This window comes from Pan paniscus, chromosome 1 (assembly GCF_029289425.2).
Source record: "Pan paniscus chromosome 1, NHGRI_mPanPan1-v2.0_pri, whole genome shotgun sequence".
Classification (NCBI taxonomy): domain Eukaryota; kingdom Metazoa; phylum Chordata; class Mammalia; order Primates; family Hominidae; genus Pan; species Pan paniscus.
In genome coordinates this window covers 103,014,711-103,039,000 of record NC_073249.2, presented here as the reverse complement: position 1 = coordinate 103,039,000, position 24,290 = coordinate 103,014,711, and the positions used below count along the sequence as shown (strand labels likewise).

At 38.4% G+C, this 24,290-nt stretch overlaps 1 protein-coding gene across 5 annotated transcripts in view; it reads right to left on the bottom strand.

The window, feature by feature from the left end:
- Positions 1-24,290, bottom strand: part of GPR89A (G protein-coupled receptor 89A) — a 64,074-nt gene that overhangs the window by 20,892 nt on the left and 18,892 nt on the right. For all 5 annotated transcript variants that reach the window (XM_008951132.5, XM_034964491.3, XM_008951125.6 and 2 more), the window contains 5 exons: positions 18,906-19,026; positions 17,964-18,044; positions 5,725-5,834; positions 3,425-3,513; positions 2,430-2,522 (listed from right to left, as the gene is read on the bottom strand). In XM_008951132.5, the coding sequence (XP_008949380.2) occupies positions 2,430-2,522; positions 3,425-3,513; positions 5,725-5,834; positions 17,964-18,044; positions 18,906-19,026 (494 nt within the window). The remainder of the gene's footprint in view (positions 1-2,429; positions 2,523-3,424; positions 3,514-5,724; positions 5,835-17,963; positions 18,045-18,905; positions 19,027-24,290) is intronic.

The window sequence follows — 24,290 nt, the reverse complement described above, 5'->3', positions numbered from 1 at the left end:
AACTGAAACTCATACACAGTGCAGGTGGAAATGTAAATGATACAATTTTTTTGGAAAAGTTAAACATTACATCTGCCATATGATCCAGACATTCCACTCCTAAGTGCCTACTCAAGAGAAAGACAGCACACGTCTATACACAAAATTGTACACAAGTGTTCAGAGCAACTTTATCTGTAATATCCCCCAACTGGAAACAACCAAATATTCATCATCAGATGAATGGACAAACAAAATTGTGGCATGTCCAAACCACGGAAACACTACTCAGCAATACAAAAGAATAAACTACTGATACAAATCATAACATGGATAAAATGTAAAATAATCATGCCGAGTAAAATAAGCCAGACAGAAAAAGGATACATACTGTAGGATTCTACTTATATAACATTCTAGAAAATACAAACTAATATATAATGAGAGAAAGCAGATTGGCAGTCGTCTGGGGACTAGAGGTGTGGGAGAGAGGCATTACAAAGGGACACCAGGAATCTCAGGAATCTCATGGCAGTGATGGATGGATGTGTTCTCTGTCTTGACCGTGGTGATGGTTGTTGCATACGTATATATGTATGTCAAAATGTACCCAGTTGTACATAAATATATGTTCGGTTTACATATCAGTTATACCCCAATAAACCTGTTAAAAAATGACATGCTGGCTGGGTGCAGTGGCTCACGCCTGTAATCCCAGCACTTTGGGAGGCTGAGGCAGGCGGATCACGAGGTCAGGAGATCGAGACCATCCTGGCCAAGACGGTGAAACCCTGTCTCTACTAAAAATACAAAAAATTAGCCGGGCGTTGTGGCACACACCTGTAGTCCCAGCTACTTGGGAGCCTAAGGCAGGGGAATCACTTGAATCTGGAAGGCGGAGGTGTTGCAGTGAGCCGAGATCATGCCACTGCACTCCAGCCTGGGAGACAGAGAGAGACTCCGTCTTCACAAAAAAAAAAAAAAAAAAAAAAAAAAAAGACATGCTTCCCTAGGCCGGGTGTGATGGCTCACGCCTGTAGTCCCAGCACTTTGGGAGGCTGAGACGGGCAGATTGCCTGAGCTCAGGAGTTCGAAACCACCTTGGGCAACATGGTGAAAGCCCATGTCTACTGAAATACAAAAAAGTTAGCTGGCCGTGGTGGTGCCTGCTTGTAATCCCAGCTACTCGGGAGGCTGAGGCAGGAGAATTGCTTGAGCCCAGGAGGCAGAGGTTGCAGTGAGCCGAGATCACACCACTGCACTACAGCTTGGGTGACAGAGTGAGACTCCATCTAAAAAAAAAAAAGACATGCTTCCCTAAAGGCTGCATCTTAGGAAAATATCTTTTAGTAGCTTTGCTAACTGAACATACTATCTTCATTCATTATCTCCCACTGAATGAATCCAGATTTTAAAATGTCATCTGAGTATTATTGACATCAATTTATTGTAACACTAGATCCTTTATATAATGAAAATCCTCATTCATCTACATTGATCAAAATTAACAAGCTGACAAAGCTCCTCTTTGCACAAACACAAACCCAGTAGGAAAGTCATCAAACTAGGAAGTCAAATCAGCCTTTTCTGTAATCACATTGAAATCCATTAATACCTGAGTCAGAGGTAAAGACAAATACTGTACATAAAAAATATTATGAGAAAACCACAAAAGAATTAGAGCTATATGTACAGCAAATGAATTTATCTATGGAAATACATTTTAGAATTTATTGTGAACTTAATTTTTTAGGTATACACATAATTAAAAAGGACAAGTAACTTCTGAGCTGAAGGTAGAAGTTGAAGTTATATATACAGTTATGTACTCATGGGTAACACAGAAAGCAGAATGCAAAATAAGAAATGTTCACATTCTATATATATATAGAGAGAGAGAGAGAGAGAGAGAGAGAGATGGAGTCTCGCCCTCTCCCCAGGCTGGAGTGCAGTGGCGTGATCTTAGCTCACTGCAACGTCCGCCTCTCGGGTTCAAGCAATTCTCCTGCCTCAGCCTCCTGAGTAGCTGGGATTACAGGCAGCCCACCACCACACCCAGCTAATTTTTGTATTTTTAGTAGAGATGGGGTTTCACCATGTTGGCCAGGCTGTTCTCGAACTCCTGACCTCAGGTGATATGCCTGCCTTGGCCTCCGAAAGTGCTGGGATTATAGGCATGAGCCACCATGACCGGCCTCAATTTAGATATTTCATAAACTAAGGCCTTATTAACAATTTCTGACAGAAGAAAAATGCAACCTTCCTTTTCTATGTAATCTAAAAAGGAGAGAGGATAACGAATGAAGCCCAGAGATGTGGAAGATCATGCTCTCTGTTGATGCAATCACATTTGGAATTTAGTTCAATATATCAGTCAAATCCACTCTTATCTCCCTGCCACTACCAGGAAAAAACATCTAAACTCTGATAATTAAAAATAACATACTTACCATGAAAATTTTCCAAACACAGTAAATAGAGAAAAAGTAACCAAGAAAATTAAAATATTTCCCCTTGAAGGTTTTGGAGTATTCTATTCTCTCCTGGGGGAAAACAAACACAAAACATAGTTTTCAGCAAAATATAAATTTATATTCAACACAAGTATTCTTCCCTCTATGAATCACTGTTCAGGCTAAGTCAAAAAACCATACATTGTAATAATATTAAACTAATAACAGTAGTTGTGGCCAGCATTTACTGAATGCTTGCTTTTAGCTAGAGACTGGGATAAACATCTTACATGCATTATCCACTTAATCTTCATAACAACTCTTATGAGATACGTTCTATTATCTTAATTTTACAGATGAGAAAATTGAGGCTTTGAGAGGTTCGATAACTTGCTCAAAGTCACACAGCTGGTGAGTAGGCTCAGGTTTATCTGTTTCCAAAGCCTATGTTAACCTCTGTCCTATAAGGTTACTCCTGTAAAGTTATCCTCAAAAAGAATTAAAAGTTTGCAATCTTCACTAACAGATTTTGCACATTTAAATTATATTTTATTTTAGGTGTACATAGGAAAGTTACTTCTTACAGTTTCGACACTTATTGATCTGGATCCTTTAAAATAGGGCTAGGCCATCCATGGCAGATAAGTGTCTACTGCTCTTATAATATTACTAACTTATAAAGGAATAAAAGTAGCTACCATCTTTATCCCAGGTTAGTAGGAGGTGGTACGTGCCACCTTCCTAAATGTTGAAAAGCCTCTTCTGACTATCCCACCAATTGCTACTTTTGAGAGTGTTCCATTAAGGATTTTGCTAGTGACAGGAGCAATTTCATGAAGAGTGAAGATCCCTTATCCCTAATGCTTCATGGCTGATATAGAAGCTGTGAGGTATCTCTTGCTTGGCCACAGAGAAATCTAAAAAGCCATTTAGTCTTGTTCTCTCTTTAATAATATTGGTAAAAACCACACTTCAGTTTCCTTGCTCTGTACCTTGGTAGCATATAGATCAGCTGTTTCCAGAAAAAGCTGCCTGCTTAATTCTTCCAAAGCATCCACTTCCTGTTGAATAAGAGTAAGATCTGGCACAGAATGGGCATCAAGGTTTTAATCACATAGGAATTTCAAGAAATGGCAATGAGAAAGCATATACTTTTGGTTTTTCCTACAGTGGATTCCCGGAGTTGCCTGTATTCTCAATTTCCTGTTTCATAGCCAGCAGCGCTACTTCAGAGCAACTTTCCCAACCTCTGACGCAGGTGTGTAAAAGCTTCTCCATCAAGAGCATTGCCACCAAACAATTACCACTCAGTTTCTCTTAAGTCAAGCAGCTCAAACAGATGGTTTCATTTGTTTTTTGATTTATCTAGTTAGATTAAGTCAAATGTAATGTTCAAGATTGTAAATAGTTACACAATAATAACTATAATAAAGCATAGCTTTCTCCTACATTATCTGAATATAATGTTAGAAAAGGGAACTAATACTTTACTGTGTTCTAATATAGGCTAGGATTTACAGACATTACCTTATTTCTTTTCAAACATTATCTTCTTTTATATCTTATCTTCATGGGATTGTCTTATGCCATGGTGTTATCCATTTTGCACATAAGGAAAGTGAAGCTCAGAGAGTTAAATAACTTGCTCAAAGTCACACAATTAATTGATAGAGATGCAAAGTCAAATCCTCTTTTCCTCCAAAGCCTGCTCTTTCCATTACACTATGTTATTTTCCAAGAACTCAATCAGGTAGAGTTATTATTCTCCCATTTAGAGAACAGGGGCTCAGGGAGGTTAAATAATCCTGATATGTTTGTTAACTCATCACTAACACAGCTCAAACCCGTATTATTGGCTTTTATGAACTTTTAAGTAATAAACATTGTAAATACAGCCCCTTCTAAAATAGAAGCACATACTTCAATCTAAATCCTCCCTCCTCTCTGATTTTTCCCACTATTACCAAAATCAGTAAGTGCCCTTCAGTTCCTTCCTTAATAGTGGCTACTACTGGCATGGTTCAAGCCACCAAACAATATGGTTTAACTAGTTACATGTCTGTCTCTCCCATGATTAGAGGGTAAGCTCCTTGAGGAGAAAGGCTATACTCTACTCATCATTTTATTTCTTAGCACTCAGCCTGGAAATAGGAGATACGAAATAAACGTTTCTTGGTTAAATAAATCTAAATTAATCCTTTTTCTTTCTCTTCCACAATCATCTTGCCTTTCTTTGATCTTATTCTTATCTTCATTTGACACCAGGACATAAATCACAATTTGTGGCAAGAATAGACATCCTTCTCTAATTGAGGCAAAAGGGAATTTGTATTTCCCTGGGACAGAGAAGGAAACAGGAGTATGCTATCTCATGCTTAGTTCCCCAAAGTTTTGACCTAATAGCGCCAGAGCCACACAGAAATTTGGTTACATAATTTGGGAAGTAGTTCAACATCATAACCAATCAGGAAAGAACAATTTATTAATCTATTAATCAAATCTCCTTTATCCTTTCTTTTTTATTTTGAGACAGGGTCTAGCTCTGTTGCCTAGGCAGGAGTGCAGTGGCGTGATCTGGGCTCACTCCTACCTCAGCCTCCCAAGTTCAAACAATCCTCCCACCTCAGCCTCCTGAGTAGTTGGGATTACAGGCACATGCCACTGGGCCTGGCTAATTTTTGTGTTTTTTGTAGAGATGAGGTTTTGTCATGTTGCCGAGGCTTGTCTTGAACTCCTGGGTTCAAGTGATCTGCCCACCTCAGCCTTGCAAAGTGCTGGGATTACAGGGATGAGCCACTGCGCCCAGCCTCCCCTTGATTCTTTAAACCAAAATGTCACTGGAGAAGCAGAGCTACTTAAAATTTGTTTAGGAATACTAACTACTTTAGAAATGGGCCTTTTATTTTAGGTAGCCATTATGCTTTATGGTGGTTTTTCAGAGTTGAGAAATGTAATAGTGTAGTGGAAAGAACTATGAAGAGGAGACCACAGTTATGTTTCTAGCTTTGCCACAAACCACTGTGTGACTTAACCTCTCTGGGTCTATTTTCTCATCTGTAAAATGGAAAGGCTGACTTTTTAGGACCGCTTCAGCTCAAAGACAATGATTTTATGATATTGTGCAGGTGCTGGAAAGATGACTGTACACATGGTATTTCCTAAGCCTAGCTCTTAGGAGTTTGGACTCTGAGGTAGTCAGGTACCTTAGAAGGGACTATCCCAACACTACTTTTTTTCTTTTGCTCTTGGTCCAGAGTTAAGAAAAAGAATCAAGCAGAGGGACAAAGGATACTTTCACTTCCTGATGCTGAAGTGGTAACACTTTTTATCATTCCCCAGAAACCTGATGGTTTGTTATGCACTTCCCCCTTCTGGAACATTGTTCTCCGTGCCATTGCCATCCTGAAATGAAAGAAAATATAAAGCCTCAGCAAGCAAGCATGGACCCTCACAGTCTAGTCCCATCCATTTTCCAGTCTCACAACTGCCTCTCATGTACTGAGCTGTTTATGTAAGGATACTGATTCTGGAGTCCTACTTTTCTACTACTTACAACTGAAGGGAAACTATGTGGAAGCAATGTGGCCTGGGTGAAGAAGCACAGAATTTGGGCTAGGCAATAAATTTGAGGACTGGCTCTGCTATTTGGAAGCTGGGAGGTCTTAGAGTTTTCATCTCCTCATCTCTGGATGGTTGTGAAGATAAATGAAATAATACATATGAATTCATGTTGTCAACTACAAGGCGCTATACATAGTTTAATTACTACAGTTACCATTTAAAGACAAAATAAAACAGCTAACATACCTGGCTGGGTGTGGTGGCTCACTCCTGTAATCCCAGCACTTTGGGAGGCCGAGGCAGGTGGATCACCTGAGGTTGGGAGTTCAAGACCAGCATGGGCAACATGGTGAAACCCCATCTCTACTAAAAATACAAAAATTAGCTGGGCGTGGTGACCCATGTCTGTAATCCCAGCTACTTGGGAGGCTGAGGCAGGAGAATCGCTTGAACCTAAGAGGCAGAGGTTGCAGTGAGCTCAGATCACGCCACTGCATGCCAGCCCAGGTGACAGAGTGAGACTCCATCTCAAAAACAAAACAAAAACAAACAAACAAAAAAAACCAGCTAACATACCTAACTAAAGGACCAAATACAGAGTTCGGAACGCAATACATGTTTTCTTCCTTCTTTTTCAAAGGCAGACAAAAGGAAAAAAAAAATAGCAAAATTGCATAAACCTGTCCCCTTCTAAAATATCAGTCTCTAAGTCCAATACCCTCACCTTCTGTAATCTGTCCTACAGGTGAATAAATCAACAGGAAACCTACCACTCCTGGTCCTCTCAGTCTGTGGAGGACCGACTAGTACAGTGGTAGCTGCTGGCATGTCCCAGCTCACCACAAAGGTATCAACAGGGTCCTAGTGAGGATCAAAATAAAAGATCATTTGTACATAATTGATTTAAAGGGTTTAATGGGCCAAGGCCTACAGGCATAAAATGAACTAGGATGAGTCTAATAAAAATAGAGTAGCAGGACCAAAGAAAAATGTAACTCAAGGTGGATATTTTTGGGAGGCAAAAGATAAAAATGGTGAAGAGCAAGCAGCAGCATTGGTATTTATGCCTGGGACTAATACAAATAGTACCAATGGTACCAAAGATCAAATGATATTTCTATGGGTGAAATTTTTTGAGCCATTAGCTAAAATGATATTAACAAGAAAGAATGTCAGCCATGTTGACTTAACTGTTTCCTTTTGAAAATGACCTTTGCCTGGATACTGAGTGAATGAAACACAGCTCTTTTAGCTCTTTCTGCCTTTCTTCTAACTACACATCTACTATCACTCACCATTTTGGGAAGATGTAATAAACAACCAAGAAGAGGCTCAGACCTAGGGAGATTCTGACTTGTAAGATTAAGGCTTAGTAATTCTAGGTTTTTATATTTTCATAGTTGAAAAAGCTAGAACACATACACAAAGAAGGCAAGGGTTCTATTCCACTCATTTAATAGTTCATTTCAGCTTAACATGCAGGATTAAAAGAGGCAGTTGTGAGAGAGGAAGCACAGAGCTCATTTCTATTGTCCTTATTTTCAGTGTCTACAACAAACACTAATGACTGGCTGTGGAGTGGAATCGATTGAATATGTAAAGGTGATTGACACTGTGCTGTGGTCTCATAATAGGCAAAGAAGTGTAATCACTAGAAGTGAAAGTTAGAGGCACATAGACAAGCATGGCCTTGTTTTAAACAATTCACTTTTACTTTCAATTGTATCAAGAATCTATTAATTCTAAACCAATTTTGCTCTTATCAAATAAGTTGTAGATGAAAAAGAAATGATCATATATTTAAGAAGGTAACAATATTAAACCTTCCGAAGCGTGAATAGGAATGAAAAAACCACCCAACCATATGAGGTACTATAGAATTAGATCACCTTCATCTTCAACTTTTCTTTACTATCATCATCACTATTGCCTCTTTATAACAAGGGTAGCTTACAAGGAATTATCTATTTGTTATTAGCCCAATGTCATTTAAAAGTTCCTAATATGGAAAAACATATGCACTCGGCTGAGGTTTGGTAGTAGTGTACAACAGAAGAAGCTAAAAAATGTCTACTGAGGTTTAAATGTCAGTCAACTATTTTCTGGTCTCTGTTGTTTCTAGTAGGAAGTCAGCCATTACTTTTTTTTAGTTAAACTTTTTGAAATAATTGTAGATTCATAAAGTAGTTTTGAGAAAAAATACAGAGATTCCATGTACCCTTTACCCAGATTTCCTCAACTGAAATATCTTGCAAAACTCTAGTACAACCAGGATACTGACATTGATAGAGTCACAATACGGGACATTTCCATCACTACAAGGATCTTTCAGGGTGCACCTGTACAGCTTACCTCCCTCCCACCTCCAATTCCTTAATTCCGGCAACCACGAATCTGTTCTCCATTTCTGTAATTTTATCATTTCAAAAATGTATATATAACTAGAATCATATGGTATATATTCTTTGGGGATTCTTTTTCACTCAGCGTAATTTTCATAAACATTCAAGTACAGTTTTTTGTGTGAATATAAATCTTCATTTCTCTGGATAAATGCCCAGGAGTGCAATTGTTGGGGTGTGGTAACGGCATGTTTAGCTTTTAAAGAAAGAGCTAAACTGTGTTCCAGAGGGACTGTACCATTCTACATGGATGCCAGCAACGTATGAGTGATCCAGTTGCTCTGCATTCTTATTAGTATTTGGTGTTGTCACTAATTTTTATTTTAGCTATTCTGATAGGTGTGTAGTGATTATCTCGATGTAGTTTTAATGGCATGTCCATAATGGCTAACAATGTTGAACACCTTTTCATGTGGTTATGTGCCATTTGTATATCCTCTACAATAAAATGTTCATCATTTTTGCTTATTTTCTAACTGCATTTTTTTAAATGTAAGCTTTGAATGTTTTTTATTCTAGATACTAGTGCTTTCTCAAATAAGTGGCTAGCAAATATTTTCTCCCAGTGGGTAGCTTATCTTTTCATCCTCTTAACAGTATTTTTTTTTTTTTTTTTTAAGAAGGAGTCTTGCTCTGTCACCCAGGCTAGAGTACAGTGGCTCCATCTTGGCTCAATGCAACCTCCGCCTCCCAGGTTCAAGCCATTTTCCTGCCTCAGCCTCCCGAGTAGTTGGGATTACAGGTGCCCGCCACCACGCCTGGCTAATTATTGTATTTTTAGTAGAGACGGGGTTTCACCATCTTGGCCAGGCTGGTCATGAACTCCTGACCTTGTGATCCACCCACCCCGGCCTCCCAAAGTGCTGGGATTACAGGCGTGAGCCACCGCACCGGGCCTTAACAGTCTTTTACAGAGCAAAAGTGTTAAATTTTGATGGAGCCCAATTTATCCATTTTTCCTTTCATGGATTTTATTTTTGGTATCAAGTAAAGAACTTTTTGTGTAGCCCTTGATTCCAAAGATTTTTTTTTTTCTGAAAGTTTTATAGTTTTACATTTTAGTCTATTATCTGTTTTAATTTTTTTTTTTTTTTGAGACGGAGTCTCGCTCTGTTGCCCAGGCTGGAGGGCAATGGCGGATCTCGGCTCACTGCAACCTCCACCTCCTGGGTTCAGCAATTCTCCTGCCTCAGCCTCCCCAGTAGCTGGGATTACAGGTGCCCGCCACCACACCGGGCTAATTTTTTGTATTTTTAGTAGAGACGGGGTTTCACCATGTTTGCTGGTCTAGTCTTGAACTCCTGACCTTAAGTGATCCATCCGCCTTGGCTTCCCAAAGTGCTGGGATTACAGGCATGAGCCACCGCGCCCGGCGTGTTTTAATTTTATATAAGGTGTAAGACTTAGATTTAGATTCATTTTTTAAACCTATGGACGCCTAATTGCTCTAGCACCATTTGGTGAAAGGTTATCTTTCCTCCACTGAACTGCTTTTGCATCTTTGTCAAAAATTAGCTGGGTGTATTTGTGTCAGTATTTCTTTTCTTTTCTTTTTTTTTTTTTTTTTTTTGAGAGAGAGTTTTGCTCTGTCACCCAGGCTGGAGGGCAGGGGAGCAATCTCAGCTCACTGCAACCTCTGCCTCCTGGATTCAAGCAATTCTTCTGTCTCAACCTCCCAAGTAGCTGGGACTACAGGCGCATGCCACCATGTCCAGCTAATTTTTGTATTTTTAGTAGAGACGGGGTTTCGCCATATTGGTCAGGATGGTCTCAAACTCCTGACCTCAGGTGATCTACCTGCCTCAGCCTCCCAAAGTGCTGGGATTACAGACGTGAGCCACTGTGCCTGGCCATGTGTCGGTATTTCTGGGTTCTCTTTTCTGTTCCAGTGATCTATGTCTACCAGTACCACAGTCTTGATTACTGTAGCTATATAATATGTTTAAAGATCAGGTAGAGGAATTCCTCTCATACTGTTCTTTTTAAAAATTGTATTAACTATTCTAGTTATTTTGCCTTTCTGTACAAATTTTAGAATAATTTTGTGTATATCTACAAATAAATCTTGCTGGGATTTTGAAATGAATAACATTAAATTTGTATACCAATTTGGGGAGAATTAACATCATTACTATTCAAATCTTCCAATCTATTAACATGGTTTATTTATATCTTATTTGATTTTTTTCATTAGTTTTATAATTTTCAGCAAACAAGTCCTATATACATGTTTTGTTAGACTTCTATGTAAGTATTTCATTTTGTGAGTGATTGTAAGTAGTGTATTTAAACATTTGATGTTCATATGTCTGTTGCTAGCTTATAGAAAGACAATTGATTTAAAAAAGTTGGATTTTCAAGATGGGGTCTTGTTACGTTGCTCTCAGGCTGCACTCAAACTCCTGGGCTCAAACAATCCTCTTGCTTTAGCCTCTTGAGTAGCTGGTCAAGCGCATTCACCACTGCTCCTGGCTACAACTGATTTTTGTATGTTCATTTGGTATTCTACAATGTTGTTGAATAACCATTACTTTTTTTTCCCCATTGTTGCCCTGTATGTATCATTTTCCCCTTGTTGCTTTCAAGATTTTCTCTTTACTTTTGCCTTTTAGCAGTTTCACTATATATACACATAGGTGTAGTTTTCTTATGTTTTGGGCTGGTATTTCTTTCAATGCTTTTTCTGCCCCTTTCCTTTTCTTTAGAACTCCAATCACAAGAATGTTGGACTGCTTGATATTGTCTCCTACTGAGACTTTTGTTGAGTTTTCTTCAATCTTTTTTTAAAAAAATATTTACTATTTTTTTCTTCTTTTTGAGACAGAGTCTCGCTCTGTCACCTGGGGTGGGGTGCAGAGGCATGACTGCAGCTCACTGCAACTTCCACCTCCCAGGTTCAAGCCATTCTCCTGCCTCCATCTCCTGAGTAGCTGGGACTACAGGTTCCCACCAGCACGCCCAGCTAATTTTTTTTGTATTTTTGGTAGAGACGGGGTTTCGCCATGTTGGCCAGGCCTCAAGTGATCCGCTTGCCTTGGCCTCCCAAAGTGCTGGGATTACCTGGCCATTTTTCTTCAATCTTTTATCTATTCTTCAGATTAAATAATTTCTATTAATCTATCTCAATTTTTATTTTTATGTTTTGAGACAGTCTCACTCTGTCACCCAAGCTGGAGTGCAGTGGCATGATCTCAGCTCACTACAACCTTGCCTCCTGGGTTCAAGTGATTCTCCTACCTCAGCTTCCCAAGTAGCTGGCACTACAGGCACGTGCAAGCATGGCCAGCTAAGTTTTGTATTTTTGGTAGAGACAGGGTTTCACTATGTTGGCCAGGCTGGTCTCTAACTCCTGATCTCAGGTGTCCAACCACCTCGGCCTCCCAAAGTGCTGGGATTACAGGCGTGAGCCACCATGCCCAGCCTGAATTTTTATGGATCTGATTCTTCTGTCATCTCAATTCTCCTGTTAAGCCCACCTAGTAAAATTTTTATTTCTGTTACTGTAGTTTTCAGTCTTTGGATTTCTATTTTGTTGTTTTTTAAAAGTTTCCATTTCTTTGTTGGGATTCTCTCTTTTCACTTGTATCATGCTTTCCTTCACTTTTTTGAATATATTTGTAATGGTTACTTTCAAGTCTTTGTTAAATGTGTAATCTGGATCCACTTGGAGTTAGTATCTATTGGCTGCTTTTTATCTTGAACATTGGTCACATCGTCTTGTTTCTTTACATGTCTAGCAAGTTTTGGTTGAAGGTAATATGTTGTAGTGACTTTGGAATCTGTTTTGTTTTTCTGAGAATTGTTAATTTTTTTGGTACTAGTAAGCAGTTAATTTACTTAAACTGTGAAATCTGTCATAACTGCAGCAGCTAATGTTTCTGCTCAGTTTCTTGGTTTCTAGCTTCTCCTTTTTAGCCTAACTCCCTGATATTCTCTGCTGAGCTTGAGCTTGTGTAGGGTAGTGGTAGTCTGGACAAATTCTATAGTCATATTTTAGGGCTTATCCTCTCTGTGGATCTTTTGCTTCTAGGGATCTCTCCTAAATTTTCAACTGCTTTGCCAGTCCTGAGATCTACCCTCTGACACCTCAAGCCAGAAAAGCTTTCACGTTCTGTCATCCAAACTGTGTTCAACCTGCACATAGCTCAGAAAATGCACTCAATCAAAGGCACAGCAACCTTGCAAATCGCACCAAGAAGCAGTTCAGTATATCAAGGATAGACTCTCTTCCAGTTTCTGCCTATTTTTCTCAGGCTCTTTGGTGTTTACCGTGGAAATACATTATTTAATGATGACACAGAGATTTGGGAAGGGTTTATACTGAGATTTTGGATATTAGTCCTTCTGCATTTCCCTCATTTCCAAAATTTCCCCTTTAAATGTTCAGTTACTCAGCTGATTTAAACTCTTACCAATCTGTACACTTGAGTGGGTGCTGGGAGGGTGGGTGGTGGCTAAGGGGCACTTCCAGGCAAGAAAGCTATCAACTTGCAATAGTTACCTGATGCTCTTCTCAAATTTCTACCTGCCTCTGCTCATTTTCCAATAACTTCAAATACTTGCTTTTAATATTTTTTCCAGTTTTTATGATTTTCTGTAGAAAGAATTGCTTAAATTCTTTCCACTGTCATTTCTGGAAGTTTCCTCTATTGAGAATGGCTGTGGCTGTTGCTGAAATTTCACTAGTGAATATATTTCTTCCTCCTATCTCTACAAAATTTCAAAGAGGTCCTAGAAAACTAATTCAAGGTAGAGGTTAACATTTTTTCCTTCACTGTTCCAAACAGGAAGACGTATGCCTCTTTCCTCCTCCCATTTTAAACCATTAACTTTTTTGTACATAACAAATGTTACTTTTCTTGTATGTCATCTCACTATGGCCCTCTACTGTTAAGGTGAAAGATGGTTTTCTGGTCACTACTCCTCCCCAACTATGAATGTTTGCAAAAACAGTTTTTCTTTTTTATTAAAAAAAATTTTATTTTGTAAAACCACTTGTAAACAACAAAAACAGTTTTTCTATATTGTGGTAAATGGCAAGGGCATTATATGAATCCCAAGGGCCCCAGTGTTGTCATGTTTGCTGTCTATCTGCTCTGTTAGTTCCACTGGGTAAAGGACTGTGGTAATGGGGTCATGTTGGGAGGCTGATTCTTCTGTGAGCCACTCAAATTAATAAAACTTACTGTCGGACCACAAACCATTCTTGATCCTGACCAGACAATGCATTATAGGGGAAATGGCTATAGTATGTATAGATCAGAGTCAATTCCTTAGCACTATTAGTATGAAATGGCTTAAAAGTATGTATCCACACTTGACATGGGTCATGACTTCACTTTTTTTTTTTTTGAGACAGAGTCTCGTTCTGCCCCCAGGCTGGAGTGCAGTGGTGTAATCTCGGCTCACTGCAACCTCTGCCTCCCGGGTTCAAAGCGATTTTCCTGCCTCAGCCTCCCAAGTAGCTGGGATTACAGGCATGCACCACTATGCCCAGATAACTTTGTATTTTTACTAGAGATGGGGTTTGCCATGTTGGCCAGGCTGGTCTTGAACTCATGACCTCAGCCTCTCAAAGCGTTAGGGTTACAGGCATGAGTACCCGGTCATGACTTCACTTTTATATATTCATTTCTTTATATGAATAAAAGAAATACAGTGAGAAAGAGAATAGCCTTGGGAATCAAAATAGTATTGTTTATATAAATCTTTCACTTTTGAATAATCTTGCTCTATTTTTTAAAATCTGCATTTATATACACTCATGTAAAATAAACAATAAATGTAAATAAAATAAATTATACACGTGTCTACCTTCAATAGCCTAGTAAAGACATGCAGAAATAGAGACAAATAATTAGTCAGTGAACCTGAGCTTTCTTTATCATTCTTTTTTTTTTTCTTTTTTGAGACGGAGTCTAACTCCATCACCCAGGCTGGAGTGCAGTGGCGCGATCTGGGCTTACCGCAAGCTCCGCCTCCTGGGTTCACACCATTCTCCTGCCTCAGCCTCCCGAGTAGCTGGGACTACAGGCGCCCACCACCACGCCCGGCTACTTTTTTGTATCTTTAGTAGAGATGGGGTTTCACTGTATTAGCCAGGATGGTCTTGATCTCTTGACCTTGTGATCTGCCCGACTCGGCCTCCCAAAGTGCTGGGATTACAGGCGTGAGCCACTGCGCCTGGCCTTTATGTCTAATGTTATCTCTTACATTAAGGCTTCTTTAACTTGACTATGGGTCTTACTATAGAAAAGTGTTGAAGGAGGAAATATGAAATGTGAAAATACTCATGCAATTCAAAACCTGTTACCATTTACTTATGGGTAATAATAACTTTAATAAAGAGAGTAGACTAATAAGCTTCATGAAGGTAAGAAATGATTATCTTGTTCATCATTCTATCCCTAGCATCTAGTACAGTGCCTGGCGTAAACTAGGTTTTCTAAAATTATTAAGTGAATGAATCTATGAATGAATAAATGAAGGCAAAGCATGAAAAGCAAATGATTGTACTGTAGAGACTATTAATAATTTCAGTAGTTGTCCTTAGCTATATGTGGGTCATTGTTCTAAGGGCTCTAACTTGTTTTTCTAAGTCTTAACTCATTATTATTACCTCTATTTTACAAATGAGGCACAAAGACATAAAGTAACTAGTTCAAGGTCACACCATTAAGTTGTAGATCAAGGATTCAAATTCATACACAGTCTGATTTCAGAGCCTATGCTTTTATACACTGTGATATAGATTTCTATGAAATCCCACCTTGAAAATACACATTGTAAAAGTACTTTTTAAATAACAAAGATGATATAGAGGACTTAAATGATTTTAAGTAGTTGGAACGAAGGAAGTTGAGATCTAAGTCAGATATGTAAAAGATTGTAAAAAATTAAGGAAAATAGACTTAAAAAAATTCAGGACAATAAGGCTGGGCATGGTGGCTCACGCCTGTAATCCCAGCACTTTGGGAGGCCAAGGTGGGCAGATCACTTGAGGTCAAGAGTTTGAGACCAGCCTGGTCCAAGATGGTGAAACCCCGTCTCTACCAAAAATACAAAAATAAGCTGGGTGTGGTGGTGCGCACCTATAATCCCAGATACTCGGGAGGCTGAGGCAGGAGAATTGCTTGAACCTGGGAGGTGGAGGCTGCAGTGAGCTGAAATCACGTCACTGCACTCCAGCCTGGGCAACAGAGTGAGACTCCATCTTAAAAAAAAAAAAATCACAATAGACAATATTCCATTCTTTGAATACAAAAGTTATACACCAGTCCATGAGCATGGGATATCTTTCCATTTATTTGTGTCGTCTTCAATTTCTTCTATTAATGTTGTATAGTTTTCAGTGTCCAGGTCTTTCTTCCCCCTTGGTCAAATTTATCCCTAAGTATTTTTTCTTGTAGCTATTTTAAGTGGGATGGTTCTCTTGATTTCATTTTTGGAATGTTCATTGAACATTAGTATTGTTAAAACATCCATACTACCTAAAGCAATCTATAGATTTAATGTAATCCCTATCAAAATTCCAACGTCATTTTTCATAGAAATAGAAAAAATAATCCTAAAATACATATGGAACCACAAAAAACTGAATTGCCAAGGCAATCATGAATAAAAGAACAAAGCTGGAGGCATCATACTATCTTATTTCATATTATATTACAAAACAATAGTAATTAAAACAGCATGATACAAGCATAAGCACAAACTCATTGACCAAGGGAACAGAATAAAGAACCCAGAAATAAACCCACACATGTATGGTCAATTGATTTTTGACAAGGGTGCCACATGTACACACTGCGAAAAGGACGGTCTTTTCACTAAACGGTGATGGGAAAACTGAATATCCATCTGCAGAAGAATGAATTTGGACCCTTCTCTCACTTAATATGTAAAGATTAACTCAAAATGGACTAAAGACTTAAGCCTGGAAACTATAAAACTAGAAGAAAACAGGGAAAAACTACATAAATCATGCTCTGAGCAATAACTTTTTAGATTTAACCCCCAAAGTGCAGGCAATTAAAGCAAAAACAGACAAATGGGATTACATCAAAATAAAAAGCTTCTGCACAACAAAGAAAACAATTAACAGAGTGAAGAGACAACCTATGGACTGGGAGAAAATATCTGCAAGCCATATGTCTGATAAGGGGTTAGTATACAAAATACATAGGGACCTCAAACAATTCTACAGAAAGAAAACAAATAACCTGATTTTTAAATGGGCAAGGAACCTGAATAGACATTTCTCAAAAGAAGGCATACACATGACCAACAGATATATCAAATAATGTTTAACATACTAGCCATTAAGGAATTGCAAACTAAGACACAATGAGATATCACCTCATACCTGTCAGAATGACTACTATCAAAGGGGCAAAAGATAAAGAACATTGGTGTGGATGCTGAGAAAAGGAAACCCTATTACATTGTTGGTGGAAATATAAATTAGCACAACCCTATGGAAAATAGTGTGGAGGTTCCTAAAAAAACTGAAAATGGAATTGCCATATGATCCAGCAATCCCACTTCTTAGTATTTACCCAAAAGATCTGAAATCAGTAAAATGTCAAAGAGATATCTGTACACCTATGTTCACTGCAGTATTATTTACAATAGCCAAATTATGGTATCAATCTATATGTGCAGCAACAGAAAAATGGATAAAGAAAATATGGCATACATGTACAACAGAATACTATTCAGCCTTAAGGAAGGAAATTCTTTCATTTGTGACAACTTGAATGTAACTGGAGAACACTATGCTAGCAAAATGAGTTGGACACAGAAAGACAAATACTGCATGTTCTCACTTATATGTGGAATCTAAAACAGTGAACTCAACAGAAGCAGAGGGTAGAATGATGGTTACCAGAGGCTGGATGGGTGGGAGGAATGGAGAGATGATGGTCAAAGGGTACAAAGCTTCAGTTAGACAAGGAGGAATAAGGTTTTTTTTCTTTGCAACATACTGTACAGCATGATGAATATAATAAATAATAATGTATTGCACATTTCAAAATCACTGAGAGTAAATTTCAAATGTTTTCACCACAAAAAAATAAACATGTGAGGTGATAGATATGTTAATTAGCTTGATTTAATTATTCCACTTTGTATGCCACAAATATATACAACCATAATTTGTCAATTTACAATTTAAAAAATTAAACAAAAAAATTCTAATAATTTATCTAAGGAGAATGATCTAAATTCAAGAAATGAGATTGAATTTTCTTTCACACAAAACACTAAATCTTTTTTAAAAAATTTTTTATATTTTTAATTTTATTGTTATTTTAAAGGGGTGGGGTCTCACTATGTTACCCAGGCTAGTCTCGAACTTCTGGGCTCAAATGATCCCCCCGTCGTGGCCTCCCAAAGTGCTGGGATCACAGGTGTGAGCCACTGTGTCCAGCCAACACTAAATCTGGTACTTTACCTTATAGTAAAAATGAATAAGATAAAATTCCCTGCCAGCACCAATTCACAGTCAAATTTTCTTGTTGAGAAATTGTAAGAGTCCAAATGTATTACAGTGTTGATATCTTACCTTTTCTTTTTGCTTATGATCATATCCATGGTTTGCAGCAGTCGCCGTTCCAGGGCTAGAATATCTGTGTCAGTCACATTCCTACAAAAAGCACAAACTGCTAGCAAAATGTTTTGGGGTCCCACTCTTGGGCATGATACAGGGTATCTGGAGACAAACATAGACTTCAACTGTTACCTACTACTTTTTTCTAGAAAATAGTAAAATGACCGTAATAAACTAAAATGCCTTTGTTCTCATTTCTTATAGCTAATCCTCTGGGATCTCAGGGAAATGGAATTCACCCAGCTCTCTTACAGTTTTCCTTAGCTTTGATCCAGTTACATTTATATATATATATATATATATATATAAAATATATATATTTAAATATTTTATTTTTTATTATACTTTAAGTTCTGGGATACATGTGTAGAACATGCAAGTTTGTTACATAGGTATACACGTGCCATGATGGTTTGCTGCACCCATCAACCCGTCATTTATTTATGAAAGAGTCTCGCTCTGTCGCCGAGGCTGGAGTGCAGTGGCATGATCTCAGCTCAGTGACATTTAGGATGTATGTTTAAGCACACTTTTAATTGGCATTGTCTTCTACTGTTCTGTTAATATCTAGGAGGAGCTGAACTGCTGAAGTTGGAGTTGGTTTATACTGCTGGTCACTAGAAATGTGCCTTTAAAAAAGTGGGAGGGGAGTGTCAGATTGAAATTTGCCATTTAAAAAATAAATGAATGTAGGACAAATAATAAAGGCAAGCCGTACAAGTGATAATACTTATTTAGAAAGATTTCCAGGTCAATGCCCACAGGGACAGAGGAAGAGAAGAATAAAAAGACAGTGTCATAGATCTAATATATAATCTTAAAGATGGTGGCATAATATGACATATGTATTCAATAAGTAATGGGGCAAAAAAGAAAGGATGCAAAGCGCTCTGTTACCTGAGGAAGTAAGACATGTAAGTGTATGGGCAGTTGACAGCACCAAACCCAGAAAGAAGAGCCATGAGAGTCACTCCAATCACACCAACCCGGCTGATGAGCTGTTCTATGGATAAGATCCCTAAAAACATCAAGGCACATTAATGCCAGGTAATATAGACAAAATGGCTCTCATCTGTACTGCAAAAGGAAACATTATTTAAAACATTAACCATTACACATAACTAACTCATACAAGCCAACTTTTAATTATTAATGTGTAGATGATTTATAATAAATATACTAAAAGTTTACTGATTTTCCTCCTGTCCCATATGCTTCAGAGTGATCTCTTTTATTGGGTGATAGCAGTAAAATAATAACAACAATAATTATAAATAACAATCATTGACTGTTTACTCTTGGTAGCATGAATGCTAACAAAGCAAAGTACTTTTAGTAAAAGCATCGGCCAAAAAAAAAAAAAACTAAGAAAGTAAATCTGCTGGAAAAGTATAAATAGCAGGAACCACTTTGTGCTAATTATCTTTGATATATATGTATTTCCCCTAAGGTGATACTCTTTTGCTTTTGTCTTATTCTTTTTTGCATCCAATAAACACAGAATTCATCTAATAAAAGGACTAAACTTATAGATGAATGAGTAATTCAAAGGCAAACACATCAGTTTCGGATTATAAATTGTATCCTAATTATCAATTGTTTCATATCACGTGAGAATGCTGAAAATCAACTTAGCAGTTAAAATAAATACTGCTGGTTGATGTATTTGGGATAAATGAGAGAAAGCAATGCTGAAGAATAACTCAGTAAGTTTGGCATTGCAGAAAAAGAATGGTTTTAATTGGTTTTCACTTTCTATTTCTAGGATAGAATTCACTACAGCCATCCACTCCTATGGTCAAATGCCAGAGCTATAATTCAGGAATTCTGTCAGCTTCAAAACTGAAAATTCCAATATTCCTTTTCTGACTACTGGCCTCCATTCCTAGTCTTTCTATTTCCACTACACTCGTTTTAGAGGTCAGTGCAACCTCTGGTCTTCTGCTTCTCCGTTCTTCACCTAGCTTGGACTCCAGGCTTGCTGGCTTCAAATTCTCTCACCAGGAGCCTCAACCTCCTACTATCTTCCTTCTGAAGCGCTAATCCTACAAATTCCCAACTCTGGATCAGTCTAACACTCTGCCTTCCCTGTGCCCATGTTTTGCTGCCTCAAATTACTAGAATGCATACTGATTTTGGAGCCATTACAAATGTATGGTCTCCAGTCCTAAGAGAGCTCTCACACTATTGACTAATCCTTATCTTGCCCTTGGTCAGCCATCTCTCTCCATTGTCTTCGGCAGTTACTCTTTATTTTTCCTACCTTTGTCCTTCTCCTTTGCCAATGTCCCTATTATAAAAGACATAGCTATTAGCCATAAACTACCTTCACTCTACTACAAACTACCTTCACTCTACACTATGGTCATGAATTTTCTCCAGGTTGCAAAATTCAACATTTTCCAATCTTTGTTTTATGGGCTGTTTTATAACATTGAATATACATCTGCAATCATCCTCCCAACTTGTCTCCCTTAGAACAAAGTAGCATCCAAAGCTGACTTCTCCACTTGTGCTTCTGATCTTCTCTGGGCCCTGGGAACTGTCTCATCCTTATATGTGAGTTCTGGGATATTGCTAGTGATAATCTTGGTGCTATTTGTTTTTGGTTTTCTGCCAGGGGGGTAAGCAAAGCCAGCTTGCCCCTATGCCACCATCTTGGAACTAGAAGTCACCATACTTTTGATTGTATTCAATCCCTTCCACCTCTTTCAGAGTCTTGTTCCATCATCTGTCTCCTCTCTCTTGTATATTCAATATTTCCTTCTTTGCTAGTTCTTTCTCTTTAGTTTCAATTCTCTTTTCTAAGAGAAATTCTGTTCTTGGCTTCGAGTTTACGTCTAGTTACCAACCCCCATCTATTTCCTCCTTAATAGCCAGGCTTCTTAAAAGAAGTTTATAGTTATTGTCACCTTTTCTTCACCTCCAGTTCATTCCTTAACTGACTGCAATCCAGCTTTCTTCCCATTCTTCTTTATTGAATGAAATTACTTTCACTAGTAATTGTAATGGCAATATGATAGGTAATATTCACCAAGCACTTGCTATGACTAGGCACTGTTCTAAGCATTTCACATGTTCTAATTCATTTAACCCTCATAACAATCCTATGAGGTAGATATTATTGAAAACCTAATTTTACAGATGAAGAAATGGAGGCACAGAGAGGTTAAGTAACTTAGTTAAGGCCACACAGATAAAAGGGGCAGAGTCAGGATTCAAGTGCAGTCTAGCTCCAGAGTCTGGGCTTTAACCACTATGACACTATGGTAATAAGTTTTCCCCTGGTTGCAAAATTCAACATTTTCCAATCCTTGTTTCATTGGCTCTTTTATGACATTGAATCATTTTTGTTTAAAATTATTTTATCTTCTTGGCTTCCACAACACCATTTCCCTAGGTTTTCCCTTTTACTTCTCTAATTGCTTTTTCTTGGTCACTTCTTGCTCTGTCTGGACCAGAGTTCTCACTTTCATTTCAGTATACACATTTTTTGCTTAGGTGATCTCACCAATTTCCGCAGCTTCACCTAATGGCATTTAGTTGATGATTTCTAGTTGTTTAGATTCCTGGAGTCATCTCTATGAGGACTGATACATGTACACCTTTTCCCTAAGCTCCTGATTTGTACATCCAATTGCTTATTTAACATCACCTGGATATGCATAAGTAACTCAAATTCAGCATATACCAAACTAAAATTATCTTTCCCCTCAACTTGTTCCTTCTTCTGCATTATCTGTCTTAGAAAATGACATAATCACCCTAACAATAAAATCTATACACTATACGATTACTTTCCATTCTATCTCTTGCCTTTCCTTGAATACACCAAGGTCTTTCTGCCTCAGGGCTTTACATGATGTCTCTTGTGCCTTCTTGCTGGGTCTTCCTTTGGTCTTGTCCTTTAAATCTCAGCTTAAATATCCCTGTCTCAGAAAGGGTGGATCTAACTGTTTGCACTACATTATCGGCATTTTTCTCTATCACAGCAACCTGTTCACTCCTTGATGAAAATGATCACAATTGGCAATTATTTATTTATATATTTACCTCTTTATTGTCTAGTTCCACCCACAAGACTATAAATTTCAGGGGGGCAGAAACCAAGTTTGTTTCATTTGTGGTTTATTTCCAGTGCTTAATTTATATAAAGTAGATGCTCAATAAATATTTGTGTAATGCTAAATGAACGAATAAATCCTCACCTAAATTCTGTTATTCTACTTGCCGTATACCTCTTGAATTTGCAACCCCTTTACAACAAGACATCGTTTCTTATTGATCTTTGTTTTCCTTACTGCTTGGCACATATGAGGTGTTCAACAAATGTTTGTTGACTATAATATCACTCAGTAACATAAAAAATCCAAGAGATTAATATGGGTTATTAAATTTGAAAAACTGAAAAAATTCCCCCTCTACCTTTATTCCTTTTAACATGGTGTCTTTGTCCTTTTATTACATATCTTTTTCTGGTTTAAAGTACTTTGTAGATACTATTTACTTAATCTCAGCATTTCTATGAAGTAGGAGTCAGTCATCATTATCCCCATTTAGCAGTTAATACATGGAAAGTCAGATGAATAAGGAGACTAGCAGAAGATCATCTCACCTTTGCCACCTGCTCACACAGATTCCTTACAGTCTTTTGTAATCTCTCTTACTCTTTCCCACTAAGGACATTCCAAGGTTGGTTCAGACACCACACAAGAAGTACTTTTACAGATTTTTTTTTTTTTCATTTTACATAAGGATTGGTCTTATCTTTTTTTTTTTTTTTTTTGAGAGTCTCGCTCTGTCACCCAGGCTGGAGGGGAGTGGCACGATCTCAGCTCACTGCAACCTCAGCCTCCTGGGTTTAAGCAATTCTTGTGTCTCCAGCCTCCGGGGAGTAGCTGGGATTACAGGCATGCACCACCATGCCTGGCTAATTTTTCTATTTTTAGTACAGACGGGGTTTTGCCTTGTTGGCCAGGCTGGTCTCTAACTCCTGGCCTCAAGTGATATCCCTGCCTTGGCCTCCCAAAGTGCTGGGATTATAGGGGTGAGCCAACCTGCCCAGCCCATTTTTTTGTGGTCACCACAGCAATAAACAACCATACTGGTTGTTGGGACAGTCCTGGGAAAGCTCTAAGAAGGCAGTGTAAGGCTGGTTGCTTCTCAGCTACTACCTAAACTTTTCTTCCTCCTTACTTATCTTAGAGGGTTAAATAAATTAAGATACCTGAACATTCAGGCATAAAACTGTAATGCCTATTGGAGTACAATGGAAAGAATAAAACTGAAACTATCTCCCTAGCTTTCTCCCTCAGTGTCCTTTTCAGGGTAATCCCATAGAATTTAGAAAAAGGGGTGGATGAAAGGACAATAGATACAATGGCCTTCATCTTCCCTCTGGTGCGGCCTGGCTGCACTGGTCATGTGAGCTGAATGCACACAGGAGAAAGCTGGAGAAAGGTGTCAGAGTCGGGTCTTTGTAGTGCATGTGAGACTGTATTTGCCCTGTCAGCAGCCCTGGGGGCCTTTTCTAACTCTTCTCTCTGACTTCTACCATCACAGATAAATGTGTCTGTCTGTGGGTTTCTTTGAAATAGGTTTATATGAGAACTATACTACCAGGACTCTTTAGTGCAAGTCATTCCCTTCGTTGACCATTGACATAGGCATGCTGATCACATTAGCATTTCCTAAATTCCTATCCAGAGTGTTAAAGTAGTAAACTCATCTACCACTTTGGAGAGACTCAATTTTCTTCCATCCACTGATTCAAAGAACACGTATTAAACACTTGTTATGTGTCAGTTTCCACACTAGGCACTAGGGATACAAAGACAAATAACATGCAGTTTTCTGACCTCAGGGAGCCCATAGGTTGATGAGGAAGTTAGAAAAGGAAACATGAAATTTTAAGTTTTATAGATGATATAGATACCTTGAGATGGTAGCAATTAATATCTCCTAATGATGGCCAGGAAAATCTTCCTAAAGGAATTGACAAGAGTTGAATCTAGAAAGGATAAATAGGCATTTTCTAGGTAGACAGGGTTGGTGAAGGATTGTCCAGGCTGATAGAACAGCTCTAGAAACTTGAGGCTGGGTGTGGTGGCTCATACTTGTAATCCCAGCACTTTGGGAAGCTGAGGTGGGTCGATCCCCTGAGCTCAGGAGTTCGAGACCATCCTGAGCAACGTGGAGAAACCCCATCTCTATGAAAAAATACCAAAATTAGCTGGGTACGGTGGCATGCGCCCATAGTCCCCGTTACTCAGGAGGCTGAGG